General features: G+C 38.8%; 3 protein-coding genes across 3 annotated transcripts in view; 2 read left to right on the plus strand and 1 right to left on the minus strand.

Moving 5' to 3' along the window:
- The window catches only part of rassf3 (Ras association domain family member 3), a 34953-nt gene extending 27245 nt beyond the window's left edge, over positions 1–7708 (plus strand). Inside the window, exons 3-6 of the mRNA XM_079624276.1 lie at positions 503–610; positions 1743–1998; positions 4423–4538; positions 5629–7708. Coding sequence (XP_079480402.1) covers positions 503–610; positions 1743–1998; positions 4423–4538; positions 5629–5778 — 630 coding nt within the window. The 3' untranslated portion in view covers positions 5779–7708. The remainder of the gene's footprint in view (positions 1–502; positions 611–1742; positions 1999–4422; positions 4539–5628) is intronic.
- Positions 7709–8210: 502 nt separating this feature from the next.
- On the plus strand, positions 8211–13148 carry LOC307004791 (adipocyte plasma membrane-associated protein). Its single transcript, XM_079624277.1, has 9 exons — positions 8211–8691; positions 9490–9579; positions 9708–9829; positions 9908–10006; positions 10514–10666; positions 11522–11634; positions 11717–11877; positions 11952–12150; positions 12228–13148. Coding segments are annotated over exons 1-9 (1146 nt in total). The 5' UTR covers positions 8211–8689; the 3' UTR covers positions 12435–13148.
- Positions 13149–13205: 57 nt separating this feature from the next.
- gnsa (glucosamine (N-acetyl)-6-sulfatase a) lies at positions 13206–18821 on the minus strand. Its single transcript, XM_079624275.1, has 14 exons — positions 18249–18821; positions 18071–18130; positions 17652–17858; positions 17445–17510; positions 16737–16835; positions 16479–16646; positions 15907–15989; positions 15706–15824; positions 15520–15623; positions 15343–15444; positions 15118–15228; positions 14917–15027; positions 14668–14828; positions 13206–14581 (listed from the first exon to the last, which is right to left on the minus strand). Exons 1-14 carry the CDS (start codon positions 18423–18425, stop codon positions 14506–14508), a joined length of 1644 nt encoding a protein of 547 aa, XP_079480401.1. The 5' UTR covers positions 18426–18821; the 3' UTR covers positions 13206–14505.
- Between the last annotated feature and the right edge of the window lie 430 nt (positions 18822–19251).

Here is a 19251-nt window from a genome sequence, read left to right on the forward strand (position 1 = left end):
GATCAGCTTCTCGCTGATATGACCATGTAAGACCAGAGTGCACTGCACGTTTCATACAATATTCTGCTGGTTGTAACTTTCAAGTGCTGCATTGTTCCAGAAAACTGCTTTATGTTATATACCTAAAGGGTTCATATTTTGGTGGCTTAAGGAACAAGATGCATTTAAAATGTATATTACAAATTTAAAATAAGATGGAAAATGCTATTATTTGTTTACCCTGCTGCGGTCTTCTGTGGGATAATCAGTTTGCTTCATCTGAGAAGTATTGGATTAATCTGTATGTCATTATGCTACACATGGATGTCAAGTTTAGAGGACATGTGGGCTGTTTTGGGCTCCCGCATCAGGAACCGGCTCATGACAAAGAAGCCTTTGCTTTGAATGGATCCATTATTCAGCAGGACTGGAGTTGTACCTCTTTTGCTGTCAAAATAACCTGCGGGTTGACCTGTGCTGACCTTCGTTTGCTAAACGCTTCTGTTCACTGTCTGTGTTTCAGGATGTGGAGAAAGAGAAAGAGCTGCGCACTCATCTCACTCATGAGGAGATCAGAAAGAAGGTCGAGCAGTACAATGCAGACTCGCGTGACCACTTTAAAATGACACTGGTGAGTTAATGATCTCTGTTTTATTACAAATAGGTCATAAAATAATCTAATCACTAATTTTCAAAAGTCCATCTACAGCTGAACATCAGTGTTTGTCAGATCAGAAAATATAATGAATGTATTATGGATTAAAAGTTGTTTTACAATATTGCAGAAGGTCATTTTTTTTGTCATATGACAAATTCTCTTATGACTTATGTTTGTCAGTTTAATAAAAGCTTCATCATTGTCCCATGTCGTAATCAGTTTATCATGCCTCCTAATGTATCATTTGACAGCCATAAGGACTGTGATGTCAGAACAACAGACTTTACCACTGTACCTTTGTCCAGATCGCAGCTGCTTATCGCAGACTGTTTTTGTGTTGTTTAGACTTAAGGCTGGGCTGGGCTGAACTAGACTAAGTCACTGTGGCACAAACTTTTTGTGTTAGTAGTATATCTGATATTTTACTCATTAAGCATCCAAAATGTCTTGGATCATTAAGTTTAAGGCCTGTGTTCAGTGGGGTTGTGTGTCAGTGTGGTAGAGAGCAATGCATTGAGTTTCAGAAGTGTGTGAGCTGTAATTACACCCCCCGTGTCTCGCCTGTAGCCTGCAGTCACGGCTGCCATTTGAACTAATGAGCTTACAGACAGAGGAACCTCAAATCTGAGCTCCATCTGGACGCAGTCAGATAACAGCAAGATGTGCTCAACAGTGTTGAGGAAGCTGCTGTGAAACCGAAGCTTGTCAAGCTACTACTCCTATTAAGCAGTTCTATAGTTAAGCTGTCCTTTAAAGAAGGTTAAACCTTAAAACGTATAATTAATGTCTATTTGGTTTAGTCATAAAACCAAAGCAGTATTTATTTGGGATTATCTACTTCTACTCATACATTTACTTTTAAATACAACTATAATATATGATATACGGTATGTTTTGAATCACTTTCTCAAAACTAATTAAGAGAGGCATTCTTAGAAAATACATTTGATTACATTTGTCCTAAAAACTGTGATTTGTCCAAATAAACTGCTGCCCATTTGAGAAAAGTTAGTTGTTAGCTAAGCCTCTACACTGGCGCTCATTGATCAGAATAGGCTCTTTTAGTCATAAAACTGAATATCTTTCATGTGTTTCGGTTCTCCAGAATTCTAGCGGCATGTACACCGGCTTCATCAAGGTGCAGATGGACCTGCGGAGGCCCATCACGGTGAAAGGAGGTGGGGCAGGAGGGGTCAAAGGTCAAGAGGCGTTCTACCTTCCGCGTGGCTCCATAAACACCCTGCACATCAGCAGCGCCAACACAGTGCGACAGGTGATCGAAGCCATGCTGAAAAAGTTCACCGTGGCCGACAACCCCGCAAAGTTCGCCTTGTTCAAACGCTTCAGCAGAGAAGACCAAGGTGAGACGCAGACCATGAATGTGGAAAATGCATCAGTGTATGTGTGCGTACGGTAGACTAGCACTAGCGTGCTAATGACTCAGGACCCCTTGTGTATGTGTTTTGGCAGGACCAGATGCATTCCTGAAATAAGACAATCTCAGAAATGTGTGTGTATTTATGAACGTTCTTGACTTCTGGCACACACAGATACAGGACAGGCCTGTTGCCTGTAAGCATATGTGCACGCATGTGCCAAGAATACACCATGCCAGCGTAGTAAACACACATACACACCAACTGTTGTCTGTGCCAACCTGTTGAATGCAGAAACTAACCAGCCTCGTTCCCCACATTTCATCGCCATACAGGGATATTCTGAGCTGGGAGGGGTCAGGATGGTCAACTTTACTAGTTTACAAGAGACTATTAGTTATTTTTTTCAGTGCTGGATCAGTCACAGGCTGGCAGAGCGACATCTTTTCGGCATTTGACATTATGGGAGGTGAATCCTCCCATAATGTCAAAGTGTTTCCAATCCATCTCCTTCCCCTGACAGATCCCAGCCACTGTTTGACTCCCTCGTTGACGTCACACACACAATAGAAGCCAGACACACACATGGCTCAGTGATTTTTAAGTACCTGATTTCGTAGTCTGTGCGTCGGGATGCAATGTGCTCCGGTTTATTTGACAGAAAAGAATCATTACAAGAATCGGGTCATAAGAGTCATTCATGAATCAGACTACACTGCTGTGCATTTTTGTTGAGAAAAGATGTTTTCTTAGTATTATTTTCCTTTATGCAGTCTTTTTATCTTAACTCATTTAATTTAGACTGCACATTTAAAATAAAATGACTTAAAAATAACTGTTTATCATGTGAAAAAAATATTAAAATATAAATGTTAAAAATGACAAAAACAATTTTTTATAACAATTTTATAATCTAAGAATTATTATATTCATTAAATCCAACTGTCAAGTGATATTTCTATATAATTCTTTTTTTTTTTAAACCGCACCTTTAGTAGATCTATATACTATCTTTTTTTTTTATTAATTTATTTTCACCTCTTATTTCATGTATTTAAGTTGTCTTTTTATAATTATTTTTAATATATACATAATTCTTTTCAGGTTTAACTTTTTTTTTTAAACAATTTTGGTTCGCTGTGGTACAGTCGATTCAGTCGCAGTGAATTTATGAACTGAGCGTCATAGTACTTTATGGCGATATTACACTCATCTTCAGTTATTTTGTGGGAGTGTGTGTGTGTGTAGGAGCCAGAAAGTGCTGCTGCCAATGGGGGGATTTTGCTGAGGAGGCTGTCTGGAACAGTGATGTTTTTTCCCCTCCACCGTCTGAGACGGAGCATTTTCATGAGGTCTCACCACCGTGAGAGATCTCCGCACATGCTAGGAGACGTATATGCAAGACTTTGTGTTTGACAGCTGTTTTTAATGCGTGTAACAGGACTGTCGAGCTCTTAAACACCCCGTCTAGACTAGGCGACTTTAAGAAATGCTAAAGTTTAGATGCTGATAGACTCCCATCTCAGAGCTCATTATAGAAACAGACAGACCCTCATGTGTGATATCACAGTGGTACGGCCTATAAAGGGGGCATGAATCAACCGCATTAGTATAGACATAATAACAGCCCTGCATGTTCTGATTAACCCCTGCCGGAGGCATACGGAAGCCCCCATTAAACAGGAAGTGAGATGAGAGGATTCCTCAAGAATGAGGAAATGCAGGTCTGCGCCCTCTGCCACACTCTAGGTGGAGGAAAATCTCCCATAATGCTGAAGTAAACTGCCAGTTCTAGAGAATTAGCTTTTGTTCCTGATATGAGATGGTGCTCTTCCTTTTTTCGTGCTTAAAGTTTGTTTTCCTGTGAAATTTGCCGTGAGATCAACATTCAGCAGCGGTGTTGTTTGGCGTTTGTCTTCCTCTTGCTTGTGTGGCAGGCCATTATTATAATACAATTGCAAGTGCTTTAATTGACTTGAATATATATGCAACTTTTCAGAGTGGATCTCAATTGCTGTTGGTGCTGAAACCCTGTCCGAGAAGTTTTGTTTCTAAATTCATCCTCTTTAAATTAAGTCGACACCTTTATTTATATAGCACTTTATACAATACAGATTGTTTTAAAGCAGCTCAGCACAGTGATAAACTGGAAAATATTGATTCAGTGATGCAAACAGATTTGAATTCGGCTGTAAACGCAGATCTAGAAAGAAAATAGTGTTGTTTAATTTTGCTTCTGGGTCAAAATGGACCTGGAATGCGAGGTTACAGCTCTGGCACTAAAAAAAGTGCATCATGCATCCCCAATTCTTGCCTGATGTAGTTTTTCTTTTTACAGTGAATGTCTGGTTATGTGAATGAAGTGTCTGTGATGGTAATAGTATGCGCTTTGTGCCTGTATGTGTGCAGTGTACACCTGTAAGCTGTCCGAGGAAGAACACCCTCTGTTCCTGCGTCTGGTGGCGGGACCCAGCACTGACACGCTCAGCTTTGTCCTGAAGGAGCAGCAAACCGGTGAAGTCTTGGTAAGGTTTCTATATGTTTTACGCCCAGTAAGAAGTTTTAAGATGCAGCGGAATGGTTGACAAAAAAAAATCAGAGAAAATGTTGACTAATGAATCTTTTAGGCCTCCCTAAAATAGGTCTAGTAACATTCCTGGTATTTAGTGGGTTGTGTTTAACCCATAAAAGATTGATCATCAGTGACACACACACACAATAGTATAGATATTCTACGATGATCCAAGAAAAAAAAACAGCACTGGTATCGGATTGGTATCGACAGATATTCAGAATGTAGGTATCGGATCGGATCGGATATGGATCGTTGTGAAAAAATAGTATGAGTGCATCCCTAGCTTCTATCTTACAGTGAATCTGAAATGAATGAAAGCCATTTGCGGCATTCAAAGATTCACATTGGTTATTTCACGAGTTCACACTTGCATATAATTAGATAAAGGTTTATGCGTGTTTGGCGTGCTGTCCGGGGAATCCGGAATTTGGCCCGAACCCAGAGTATTTTAGAATTTTTGTCTTGTATCTTAAATGAATCATTTGAAAGTTTGGGGTCAGTAAGATTTTTTTTTTTTTTTTTCAGCAAGTTCAGCAACAAAGTATTAAATTAATCAAAAGTGAAAATAAAGTTCTATTTCAAATAAATGTTGTTCTTTTGAACTTTGTATTCATCAAATAGTCTTAAAATGACATTTATCACAGTTTCCTTAAAAATATTAAGCAGCACAACCATTTTCAAAAAAAAAATCATGTTTTCAACAATGATTTCTGAAGGATCATGCGATGCTGGAGTAACAATGCTGAAAATTCAGCTTTGCATAACAGGAATAAATTGCAGTTAAAAATGTATATTACAATAGAAAACAGCTATTGTATATTAAAATAATATTTCATAAGAGACTTTCAAAAACATTCATCAACCCCACATTTTTAAACGGTAGTGTGTATAGTTTTTTGTTCATTGTTTTTTACTTATTTTTTGTTGTTCACTTTGCTCTTGCCATGAAGATAGCCTTGATGCTGATATGGCATTAAAAAATTATAAGTAAATGAATAAAATGATGGAATTATGACACACATCTTCCTCTCATTCATCAGTGGGACGCCTTTTCCATCCCTGAACTGCATAACTTCCTCCGCATCCTGGAAAAAGAGGAACAGGACCAGATCTGTTCGATAACCAGACGCTACAACACCTACAGAGAGAAACTGGACGAGGCCATGAGAGCAGCGGGCGGCCCAGGCTAAAGCTAACCTGCTGAGAGAAGGAACTGCTGCACTGGTCACTGTCTGTAATGAACACTATTAGGTGTCACTGTGCCAAGTGGACACCCCGTCTCAGAAACTCAGAGGAGAGCACTGACCTCCCAGAATGCACCTCAGGTGCCATATTTACCCTTCCGCCCTCTTGTGATCTCACAGTTCCAGCCGTCGCAGTTATTTCTCATGTTTTCTGTTCTTTTACCTCGTGAAGTTGTGAATGATGCAAACGTGAAATTGTTTTTTATTTAATTGTTGGATGCTGTGGTTTGTAAATATTTCTGTTTGTTGTTTTAATTTATGTGGGTGAAGATTATTTTACTGAAAGAGTCTTATTTTATTTCAAATATATTATTGACCAGAAACTGATGGTATTGGGGATTATTTTTGTTTTATATTAAATACCAATTGACTCATAATGTTATGTGCCCTACCAAAGATAGTGTTGGCATTTGATGTGCTGTTGACAAAATGAGGACAAACGTAGCACGTGACAAAAGACCTGAAAACCACGCGGACAGGAAGAGTGTGTTTGTGATGGAGAAGTTTGAATGTGATGATGTAGGGGCAGGAAATGAGGACTGAATGCAAATTAAAACCAAACTTGCGTTTATTTTAAATCAGAAAAAGTATGCAGAAGGATTCTTAGGTGATGTGCTGGAATTGCAACCGAACGGATTTAAGGAAGTTGGGAAAAGGAGCTTCGAGGATGTTTGAAAGTATGTGGGAAGTGTCACGCAGAGCAGAATGATGTTGGTCAGGGTCAGACGCTCTTTCTCAGTGAATGACCGGACGTGATGACCTCTTGTTTAAGCAGATCATCAGTCAACAAGGCATTCGTTGTTCAGTGATCTCATCAACCCTGGAAAATGAGTTAATGAGGACGTCTTTAGGACAAATGACTGAATATATGTTTTGGCAGATTTAAGCTACTTCTGTCAAGTTCTACTTGCAGCGTGATCTTCCTTCCTTTCTGTGATTCATAAATATCACAGAAAGGTACAAGTATAACCACACTGATCTGATTTGCTGTAGCAGGAGGATACAAAGTTCTGCCAAAAGTTTATTTTACATTCATTTGTTCATGGCATGGAGATGTAGCTGAAATGTTACCATTGTTAGGTACAGTGAAATAAACGCAGACATGTTAATGGTCAGTGCTACTTTGTCACAGCAGCTCTAAAGTTCAACACTAATGGCGATGATTTTAAATGATACTTGTGTATCAGTAGGTGGTTTAATATGTATACACATTTATATTTGAATTTCTGTATGCTAGTGCTGCATGACGGTTTCCTGAAGGGTACTGCAACATTATATTGTGACACATGACGAGGTAGCGACACCTTGTGACCAACTGCTGTAACTACATCTCTGCAGTCTTATGTCTTACCTGTGTCAGTTAATTCATTTGTCTTAGACACAGATTTTGTGCTTTTTTTTCTTTATTATTATTGGTTTTATAACCTCTAACCAAAGATATTATTAAAATGCATAGTTTAATTTAAGTTTGAAACACATTGCCTGGTGCAATCAGTTTGAACACCTCTATAAACTGAGGTTAAATTACAGTATATATCTTGTCCAATGGTTTTACCATGGAAACTTTAATTGTAAACACTGGGGTAAATATAAATTAATTTGTGTAATTTAATTGTGTGAAAATAACATCACAACAGTCTCAATATATACAATCGGAGAGGATTTGTCAGGGGAATAAGACCAGTAATTTTTATAAATGCTTTTTGGGCACTTTGTTTTAATTCAGGGAGTTATTTTGTTTTATCAGTCTTCATCGGATGCCTATTGTCTTCCACTGTTATTAAACGGCATTGCATCTAGTGGAAGCTCAGTTATGTTCTATGATTTATTTTATTATTTTTATAAATAAAGCTGTTTCAGTACTTGATTTTTTTTTTCATAAACAAGCTTTTGTTTGTAGAGTAAGACTGTGAATGAATGTTAAACTGTATTCATGTGTAGTAAAGTGGTGTGAATACGAGTGAACTGCTTCAATACTTTTTAAGTATACGTGCATGTGTTATATTAATTCATGCATATTTTATGGCTGTTTTAGGACATCACAGGACAGTGCTGTGGATCTTTCTGTTTAACAGCATAGTTAGACATAGTTTGCCTCACGAATCCCATACTCTGTATTTGCCAAAAATTCTCATTTTGTTCCACAGTTTTAAGTTACATGGTTTTGTGGATGTTAATGAATGATGTTAAGTTTCATATATCGAAGATGAGGAGAGTGTCCTTGAGAAGCTTCACTAAATATGCATTTTTAGAATCCAAATGAGTCCACATGTCATGCATTCGACAGATGTTCTTAGAGGGTTTGTATTGTTACCAATCGTGGCCTTTCTTGTTGAAGACATGGTTTCTTTAAATAAAGATTAAATGTTTCTCAATTCACTGCAGCCGTCATCTGTGTGTGTGTGTGTGTGTGTGTGTGTGTGTGTGTGTGTGTGTGTGTGTGTGTAGAAACTGGCTCTTGGATTTAGACTTGATCTCACTTTTGGCATAATCTCAAAAAGCTGGTATTTCTAATAATCTCCAACTCATTTGTCATTAAACACGTTTCTTTCTCCTTCAAAGTAGCTTACCCCGAAGTAGATAACTTAAGAGGGAGACTGTGCACAGGGTTACACACAGTTATTAGCCCTTTTACTAGCTTTCAACATCACGTTAAACTGTAAAGATGTGATTGAGGCCAAGACATGCTCAAGGAAGGCAGCCCCACACCACACGTGAATGATGTGCCCTCTGTATGAACCCGTGTTAATGTCCTCATCGCTGAACTCATCGCTGACTCACCGAACACTTCTTTCATGGCGTCCTGGAACACACACTGAACTTTATACAACTATCAAAACGGCTCCACGACATAACCATGTAAGTTTACACAATTGTTTTAAATCCAGAAAATCCTATTAATCACGAAGGAACGTACAGACGCTCAATTTGGATGATAAATAAACGTCGACTTTTCATTGTTGTTCACTTCTGGACGCACTTGTAGTGTGTACTACTTCACATTCTTAACTCACCACGGGTGAAAGCGGTGAGCTCTAGTGAATAATGCGGATTATTTCTGTTATTTAGTAAGAAAATCGCCTTTCTTTTGTTCTTTCATACCTTTCGTGTTAATGAAACATTATTTAACAACCTCTGATTATGAGATGTTCCTATTAGCTACTCAATAATGAAAGAAAACACGCGTGAGTCTGTGCGCTGCTGCCTCTAAATCTTTTATAATATATATTTGCACATGTTCATATTTTGATGGGTTGTAGCATCCTGAATGCCAGCATTAGTTTTTTTTATTATCGTGGTCATATTTAGTTGAATATAATATTATATAATTATATAATAAATCAATGCAACATCTAATTAATACAAATATTACATTTCATTTGATTAATATTATTATGATTAATACTATTTTTGTTATTATTTTATTTGATAAATGATGTCATTTAAATGAAAAGTTTATATATATATATATATATATATATATATATATATATATATATATATATATATATATATATATAATATCATATAATAATATAGACCACAACCCCAAAAGTTTGGTATTACAGAAAAGCCCAGAATGTTCTCTTTAATTTACATAATGACATGCATCTGTGAGATGTCTTTGCCATTAAATTCATTTATTTATTTATACAGGCTAGGGCAGAGTTCTGTAAGGGTTGTATTGTTGGCAGTTGCCGTTGGTTTGTATCTCATTCCCTCCCCTATTGATCCTGAGCCGTACATGTGAGTCTCACTTGCCTTTTCATTGTAAATCTCTTTACTTTGCAGTGAATTCAGCATAAATTGATCTCCAAAGAGATTTCAGTCTTGTTGTAGTGATGTGTGTTGTCCCGCTGATGAACGTTTTCCAGATTCGAGGGACCCCCGCCTGCTCTGGACGGCCCTCTGGCAGTGAACACACGTCTACAGAGAGGTCGACGGCTGTTTTCTGGTCGACTCAAAGGCCCGGAGTCCTTTACGGCAGACCAGAGCGGTGAGCTAGTCTTGTACTTTTGTCTGTTTGTTGTTGAGAAATACAGTCAGGTTTGATCTCCTCATTGTATCTCTCAAGGAAACATCTACACAGGGACTGTTGATGGGAAGCTGTGGAGAATCAACAAGGAGTCCCTCACTTTCATCACTCAGATGGGCCAGAACATCCCTGAATGTGGTAAATCCACCATTGCACCAGCAGAAGACTTGAAAATGCTATTGTACCTGAATCCATGCAGCTGTTTAGCTGCATATAGTGTAAATCATTATGCACTTCACGTGCCCTCTGCGGCTGGATGAATATGTATCGGCTGTGATGGAGGCGTTCACTGGCTTGACACGTGTGGAAAAACCCGACAGTCCCTGTGTCCTGCTGCCATCACACATTAGACATGCTGAAGTGATTCACAAAGACTCAAGTGTTGTTGTATCAAAGGCTCGGCTGTTCAATAGAGTCTTGAATGCAGATGTCTTCATTAGAGCATTTGATGCCTCCCTTTAATCTTACTATATTTAACCAGCCAGAGGTTTATAAAAATTCAGGTGGGCAAATGTATTCTCTAGTCAGTCATTCAGCAGAATGCAAAATGCGCCTGTCGCTAAGTAGATACCATTGTTTTCCTGGTACAGAGACGGTAAGATATCATGCTATATTTGCATAATTGCCATTTTGTTCTTCACATAGGCACATGTATGGACTATGAGCCGGTATGTGGCCGTCCACATGGTCTGCGATTGGACCGTAACGGGCAGCTTATCGTGGCTGACTCTTACCAGGGTCTTTTCAAAGTTGACCCTTGGACTGGAGAGAAGACATTGCTACATTCAAGCAAAGAGGGTCTGTAAACATGTGACTTAGTGTGCGCTTTCAAATGTCTCAAAAGGCTTTTCACAACATTTTGGTTGCTTTGGCCAGTGTCAAAATCAACTGTCCATTTTTATCTCAATTTAATATACTGTACATTTTCTTCTCAATTTAAGTTAGCTTTTTTGCTTTGTTGAGTTGTAAACTCCTAAAGGCCGGCAAAAACTTTTATGTAAATATATATACTAATATTAATATATATATATATACAGTTCTGGCCAAAAGTGGTGTCAGGAGGGGATATTTGTTTTTATTGACCCTAAAAGTTTGATTAAACCACCAAAATATGAGAATATGATTTTTTAAATATAAGAGAGGATCAAAAGACTAGTTAAAAGCCAAACTACATGCAGCAAAAAAAAAAAAAAAAAAAAAAGCTTACAGGAAAAAGCATACATTGACTACAACATAATCAGTTATTAATATTTTTTTGGTTCTCTCTTGTTTTTGCATGTTTTCATCATTTCTTTGTATGACAGCCTGGCCAAATAATATGTCGGCACAATTTGCCATGTTTCATTGCGTTATATCACAAATAAAACAATTGGCTATATGCTATATAGTATATTGATTTAGTCCTCAATATTGCAATATGCTTACTAAATCCTTAACACATTTTTCATAATATTTGGATAAAGCGTGAAAATCACTTTTGGTCACTACTGTACTTGCACATATTGGTTTTCTTTATCTCAGTGTACTTTATACTTGCTGCTTTGCGCAAAGTTGAAGACTTTATAAAAACATATTTACTATGATCTAATTATCTAATTATTATCTAATCCTGCAATTTGAAAAAGCATCATATTTAAATAACCTTCTAATAAGGAGCTGATGGGATTCCCTTTGGCTTTCTAAATGGTCTGGAGATTTCTAAAAATGGAACCGTGTTTTTCACGGACTCCAGCAGTAAATGGGGAAGACGTCATGTCCGTTATGAGGTGAGTGAGTGACAGCAGAACAGGACATGAACATTGACCACACAGTCACATTACCTGCACTAAAGGCTGGTTCTCTCTGCAGGTATTGGAGACCAACCAGCTGGGTCGCCTTCTCTCGTATGACCCCGTGACCGGTGACGTTCGGACATTGTTGGATTCTCTCTACATGCCTAATGGCTTTGCCTTCTCACCTGATGAGGACTTCCTGCTTCTGGCCGAGACTAGTATCGGACACATTATTAAGTAAGAGCTTTTAATTCTTTTTATATATCCGAATGTTAAAGGATCGTGAGGAAATCTTCCTTCCTGTTTCTCAGGTTCTGGTTGAAAGGGCCTAAAGCGGGCACTAAGGAGACCGTCCTGAACAACATGATTGGTTATCCTGATAACATCCGCCTCAGTGACCGTGGCACATTTTTGGTGGGCATAACCACCGTTAGATTCCACGGCCGACTTTTCCCACCATTCTTGGATCTGATTGGTCCGTACCCTGCTCTTAAGCGCTTCATAGTAAAGGTAAGTCTTAAATATGTGGAGTTTAGGTCAGTTCAGCAGTGACAAAAGTGAAATCTCAATGGTGAACCCTCTTGCAGCTCATTCCCCTCAGCTGGTACAACGTTCTCTTGCCCAAGTACGGGCTGGTTTTGGAGCTGGGGCCTGATGGAGAGGTGATTGACAGCCTACACGACCCCACGGGCAGCCTGACGTGGGCCGTCAGTGATGTCTTCCAACAGGGGGCGCACTACTATCTGGGCAGCACTGATTTGCCTTTTCTTCCTGTGCTGGAGGAGTGGAGCTGACCGTCTGGCTCTCGTACAAGTGGACATAAACATGGGGAAAGTAGGACTTTCAATAACCTTTCGTAGATAATGTACATTTTAACAATGCACTAAAGTCTTGTGAGAAAGCTACATATCGTCGTAACTGTGAATTCTGTTATTTAAAGAGAACCTATTATGCTATTATTTACAAATTGTTTTCCCAAACATACTCAGCGCTTGACCAATCACAACACACTGCTCCAGCCGACCAATCAGAGCACATTTTGGGAAGAGACTGGGAAGAGAGGTGCTGCAGCAATATAAGAAAACATTCATGAAAATCTAATCTAGTTGACTTTTTTGTAAAATGACATAATATGGCCTCTTTAAGTATAGTTAAGCCATTATAGTTTGTCTAACACAGACCTTTTAACTGTAGTCAAGGGGAAGCATCACATTCAGTTTTTTATGATTTTCTGCACTGCAAAATGCATTGGTCATAGAAATATAAACATAGCTGTTCCCATTTAAAAATGAACACATTGTTTTCTTATGCAAAGGTAATGCAAAACATAGAAATAACATGAAAGTTCAGGGGAGTGAACTTTCAAGCAGCAACCCAAAATAATTTGTATTTGAATTTGAAAATGTATCATGTATGTATCACACTAATGTACTGTACATATATTGATTTTTTTAAATAAAATAACTGTTGCAATTAGATTATTTAATAATCATGTCATTGTGAGCCACATCAATTGTCCTGTTTATTCTTTTCAAATATATATATAAAAAAAACAGGAACAAAAATATTTTCAGAATGCTTTTATCAATCAAACACACAAGACAAAAGTCCACACCAACCATAGCAATGCTGCCAACAAATATAATGAAAGATTTATGTGCAAAACATGTCAGACATGTTGATCACAGACTGGAAAGTGCTTCACTAAACAGATATATTGAAGTATTGTGAGAAAGATCTTTTCAAACGCACTTCTTATGCATGTCCACCGCTTCTCAGATCATTTTGGGTGATTTGAGATATTGCCAATTCCAGCAGAAGATTGTTAAAGGTTGCGCAGTAGTCTGAAAATAAAACGGTCCCTTAATGCTTCAAGTTTGGGTTGCTGTGAACATATTCGAGAGCAAAGCGACAGCAACCCAAGCACAGGATTTCCAAACATGTTTTCTTGTACTAAACTGAGGCTAAGAGATCATATTCAAAAACCTGCTGTGATCCACACCTTTGGCTCATTCACAACTGACACAAAACGCAGAAACGATAAGAAAAAGAACAGTTTAACTACAGTAATGAAATGCTAAATACAATATTTGCACTTAGTTAGTAAATCATTCTGTTGTGGTATTACTCAAGTAAAATATATGTCAAAAAAATATATGTATTTTGTGCTGCCATATGCAAGTGACAGGAACTGTAAATGTGATATAGCAAAATTGTGCATAAAAGAAAAAATTGTAGTTCACTTTATATGGTTCTTTGGGCCTGAAAGTGTTTATCATAAAAGACTGACAAGCATGCAGTTGTATATATTTCTATTGTGGTTCTCAATTTATTTATTTTTACCATTTGCCATTTTTAAACCAGAATAAGAAACCCACTTCCTCAACTTGCGGTTGACCAGAAATGAAGGCCAAGAACACTCAAATGTTTTTTTTTAAACAAATATGTGGAGTGTAATGTTTCAGACACATCTGGGAGCATGTGTTTAAAGCAAAAGTTAAACTAAATCTACAAAACATGAATAAAATGAAAAGACAATATTTGAAATGTTCAGTGTTATTGTTAGTCAAAGCAGCAAGATTCATTCAGAACAAACAGGGATACGATGTGAATGCTCTCACAGGTGTGTGTCAGCTGGTAGTTTGTCAGGATCTGATGTGAATGATGTCAGAGGGCCGTCCTGTCTGAAAGTGTCCAGTTTGTTTGGTATCCTGGCGCACCCTGATGACCTCATCTCATCTGAGGAGGAGAGACTGGGCATCTTTTGGGAGAACGTCAGGATATAAAGGCAACAACAGGGCTTGTTTTTCAGTGCCCTTTCTTCTTTCCCTCCATTGGTCTTCTTCCTTTAATCCTCTCCACGCTCTACTTCAGCGTCTGTCGTAGTTTGTTCCTGTGAGGGACGAGGCTGCTGAACATCAACCGAGGATCAAACCTGAACCTGGTGGAACAGTGACAGACCAAATGTGAGTTTGAAGACATATTTTAATTGAATGCTGAACGTTAAAATGATCAGGAAGTACAGACTTGGAGTCGTAGACGCCAGGCGTTCTGCAGGACTGTCCCGAGCAGGACTGCAGCATCATTAGTCGGTGGTTCATCTTCTCCAGGACTTCCTGATCAATGCTTTTGGCGATGTTACTCAACTGAAAGGGGTCTGCTGTCAGGTTATACACCTCCACAAACACCTGCAAGCAAAGACAGTGAGCTATTACTATTACAGTATAATATATATAATAGGAGTTGGAGCAAATCGATTTTTGATTTCTTTTTTACCTCGTTGTCATCAAATTCACAGTACTGCAAGTTGGCGGCCTGCGATACTGTGCGAACACAGGCGTACGTGTTGTTGTACGAGTCTTCACAAACACAGTCGGGGAAACACTCCTGCAGAAAAAACAAAAAACAGCTGTGTTGTAGCACTCATTTTTTGCGATTACCGTAATTACTGTTTATTTGTAGCACGCAGACCCTCACCGAGACCCCGGGGCCCAGCAGAGGGCAGGCTGGGTCTGAGATGTTGCTTCCTTCTCCCTCATATTCCACCAGTACATCAGATCTCCATGTGCTGCTGTTCCCTATACCGATCTAAACCAATCAAATGAAAACTTACTTAAGAATTTTAATTATACTGTACATGTACCAATACTTGAATACATTTATTTATTTAGTTCAAAGTTGATATGTTCAAATATGATTTACCATGATCGGAAGAAATGACATCCCATCCATCTTAGTTTCATTGACGTTATATCCTGCTATGTCCAGAATCGTTGGGCCCAAATCTACATTTGCTATGAGTAACTGTTAAAACAGATATTGAAGTTATTAAATTACACGCATAAAGCAAATAAATATATAAAAGCTTGTTTATATTACCTGGCTTGTCTGATTGGGTTTGATATTAGGCCCTCGCACCAGCAGAGGAACTCTGATATCAAATTCATAGAGCTGCCTCTTATCCATCGGAAGAGAAAACTGGCCTGAGAGGAAGAAACGGACACGTGAAAAAATAAGACCGGTAGAGTGAAAGAACATTTCTCAACTATTAAACTCATCATGTACCGGTGTGGTAACCATTGTCGGAGGTGAAAATGATGTAGGTGTTGCTAAGCTCTCCTCTGACCTCCAACTTTTTCACCACTTTCTCCACCAGGTCGTCTACTGATAGTAAAGTGCGCCACCTAGTGGAACAGACCAACAGTCCCGCATTACATCATGTGCAGTATTAAAATTATTTTAAGTGGGGGAAAAAAATCTGAATACCGTTTTCTGTAGGCGTTATCTAAGAACTCCACGGAAGAGTTTGTCATGGGTGTCTTTGCTTGCCTGATGAGCCAGTGTTTGTCCTAAAAATGAAACCGGATTAAAAGCTGTCAGATGCACAAAAACATCCAATCAGAACATCTAAAGGAGCTTTCGCACCAGAGGAACGTTCCAATAACAATTACCTGAAGTACGCGCTTTTTTGTGTGTTTGCACTGCAGGAACTGGGAAGGATTTTAGTTCTAGGAACGCCTTTTTTGGGGGGGCTAAATTAGCTCCTACTTCAGAGTTGGGTCTAACCCAGCACAATAGGAAGTGAACTACCAGTGATGCAAGTGTACGTTAATTGGCCGAACACATGCCATACAAAACAGCATTTTTAAAAAGCGGTGTAAACACACAGTTTACATGCACTTACTCCACTTATATGGAGAACAGCGATAGATGGACCGAATGCGAATGAAACAGTAAAATGGCCCAAGGGGAAAATTTTGTTCTTGGGGGACTGCCCTGATGGCTAGTTCCTGTAACTACCTGGTGCAAAAGCCCCAGAAGACACATCAGGCCCGTACCTTTCCGTGTATGTTGAAGTTAGGGTCTCTTGGCGCTTTGACGTTGGGAAAACTGCTCTCGTACTGAGGAGCGGCCGTCCAGGGTGAGTGCGGGGCCGGAGTGGACACCATCATGAAGAAAGGCCTGCGGTTAGACTTGTTTTCCAAGAAGTCGATGGAAATATTGGCCTGGATGGAATCAGACATGTACAAGCCACTTAACTTCTGTTGCATAAGGTTTTATGTAATCTCGTGAATGCAGATGAGATCTGCTATTACCAGAACATCCGTAAGGTAATCCTCACTGTAGTTCTGTCCATGCCGCTGCGCCCTGCCGTTCACAGACAGTGTGTAGTTGTAGTACTTGGAGTTTCTGTCCTGTAGGAACATGTTAAAATCATCAAAAAGATTTCACTCCAAATAAATCTGGTCTCAGGATAAATACAAATGATTATTTTTTTAAATTAGTAATTAAAAAATAAATAAAATTCAAACAAACAAAATTTTGTATGAAATGTATTTATGTATACACACAGTATATGTGTGTATTTAGATATTTTTGTGTGGGTGTATATATATGCTTGTTCCATGCAGTTTGACACCGAGACCTACAGTACAATCTGCTCTCAACGACACCATGAGCTTTGAATTGTGGGAGCTGCTAATAAAAGAATAATCATCATGGCTCCAGAGAACATTCCTTTTCTCTTCTGGATTAATTTCTGTGCATTTGCTTGAGTTCTTGGAGCAGCTTCACAAACATGCTACATTTTAGGCTACTAACTGTTTTCATAACCTTCTAGCTAAAATTAGACTTCTGCGGGGCTCATGGGAAAGGTTGACGAGCTTGTCAATGTGTTCCCGCTTGTCATCTCACCTAAATCATTAACGTCTTCTACTCGTGACCCTCAAAGCTCTCTATGTACACGACAACCCTGAAGCTCTGGTAAAAAAAAAGCATGAAGACGGCTTCTGTCTTTTTCTTACCAAGGCGAACCAGTGGTCCCAGCCCGGAGGAACATGCTCCACTCCTCCAGCTTTTTTACTGCCGTACTGAAGCAGAGAAACACACATGGATGATGTACAGTCAGCTGATTCAGGGCTGGCAGTATGCATGCTGATAAAGACTATAAACAAAAATGTCCACCCCAAAGAAAGGGTTTATCCTTATGAAAGCACCCAGTATCGCTTTACCTCATTCAGATACTTCCCAGCAAAGAAGGTCTGATAGGTGCCGTGTTTCTGAAGAAAGGCAGGGAAGCTGTCTGGCTCTTGGGTCTTCTGCCATGCTGTGCTGCTGCAGTTGCCCTCCAGCGTGTTGTTCACGACATGATGGTTATGGGGGTATTTGCCCGTCAGGATACTCGCCCTGCTGGGGCAGCAAAGAGGACTGGCAACGATCTGGGTGAGAGAAGAAATGACAAGAAGTGTTAGGAGGCGCTGTGCAAATTGATGCAATGGCAAACGTGCATGCTGGTTGATCCATGATAATAAACTTATAAATATGCAGAAAAATATTTAAGATTAAATAAGACCCCACAGCACTTTTATGCAAAACATTTGTTTTTGTTTTTAGAAGGACACAGTTGTTGTCTAGCACAATTTCTACTCACCGTGTTTGTAAAGGTTATTCCAGCATCACCAATCAGCTTTTTAGTCTTCACTAAAGGGATCTGTACATGTAAAGATGTTAAGATAATAATGATGTAGCTCATTTACTCAGCAACAGTAGGCTATTTAAAATGCATGGAGGAAATCACGACCACTGAGAATGGCAACAATAAAACTCACCATTCCTCCGATGGAGACATCCAGATCATCAGTCAGGATTAAAACAATGTTCGGTCTGGGATTCATTTTAGCCGCGGCCGGATTGTTGCAATGCAAAGTGACGCAGATGAGAATAAAATTTAATGTTACTAACGGAGAAACCATCTTTGACGCCGAATTAAAAACAAATAACGCCATGGCCTAAACGAGGAACAATTCTTGCGATAAAAGCATGAAATACTGTTATGGGAAACGCTGCTTTAAAGGAGCAGCTAACGTTTCCCTAGACTAGTGTACGAAATTACGAATCATACTATGGCAACGTCTTGACTCATGGATATTAATTGACTTTGCTGGGTTACCCTGTTGTGGCGTCTAGTCACGTAGCCTAATTCATTATTCATAAGCCAAGCCTTCAGAATTGAAGGATTCGCCAATTCACCTACCAACGTCTGCTTACAGCCAATCAGACGCTTTGCATCATTAATATTCATAAAAACACCGTGGCCATAGTAAGATTAATACAATTTCCCTCCTCAGTTCCAGTCATGTGGAGAGGCGGAAGCCCCGGTCAGCTGATGTTTACGCTCGTCTAAGGGATGATGTCATTCATGCAATTTCTGTTTTATGGCTTATATATTTTTTGTTTATTTATTTAATCAGAGACAATACACATTAATAATATAGTATGTAAAATGCGATAGATTTAGCCAAACACTGGCTAATTTTCATGCATAGTGCCTGGCAGGTTGATGTTAAGAACAGGAGAGAAAAAAAAAAAACTAAATTTAAAACACAAAAATACAAACAAACACTGTCTATAAATATTCACAATTTTGATTCAATATATCGTCTCTTTTTATTTGACTTTCCCACTCAAAACTCTGTCAGGCCTACAAAAGTTTGAATTTTTTTAATATATTGTATGTAAGAAGGATGCAGTTTCACGTTTCAATCCAGATCTTTAAACAATGTAAAATATAAAAGACACACACACACACACACACACACACACACACACACA

This window comes from Phoxinus phoxinus (genome assembly GCF_949152265.1).
Source record: "Phoxinus phoxinus genome assembly, chromosome: 9".
NCBI lineage: Eukaryota > Metazoa > Chordata > Actinopteri > Cypriniformes > Leuciscidae > Phoxinus > Phoxinus phoxinus.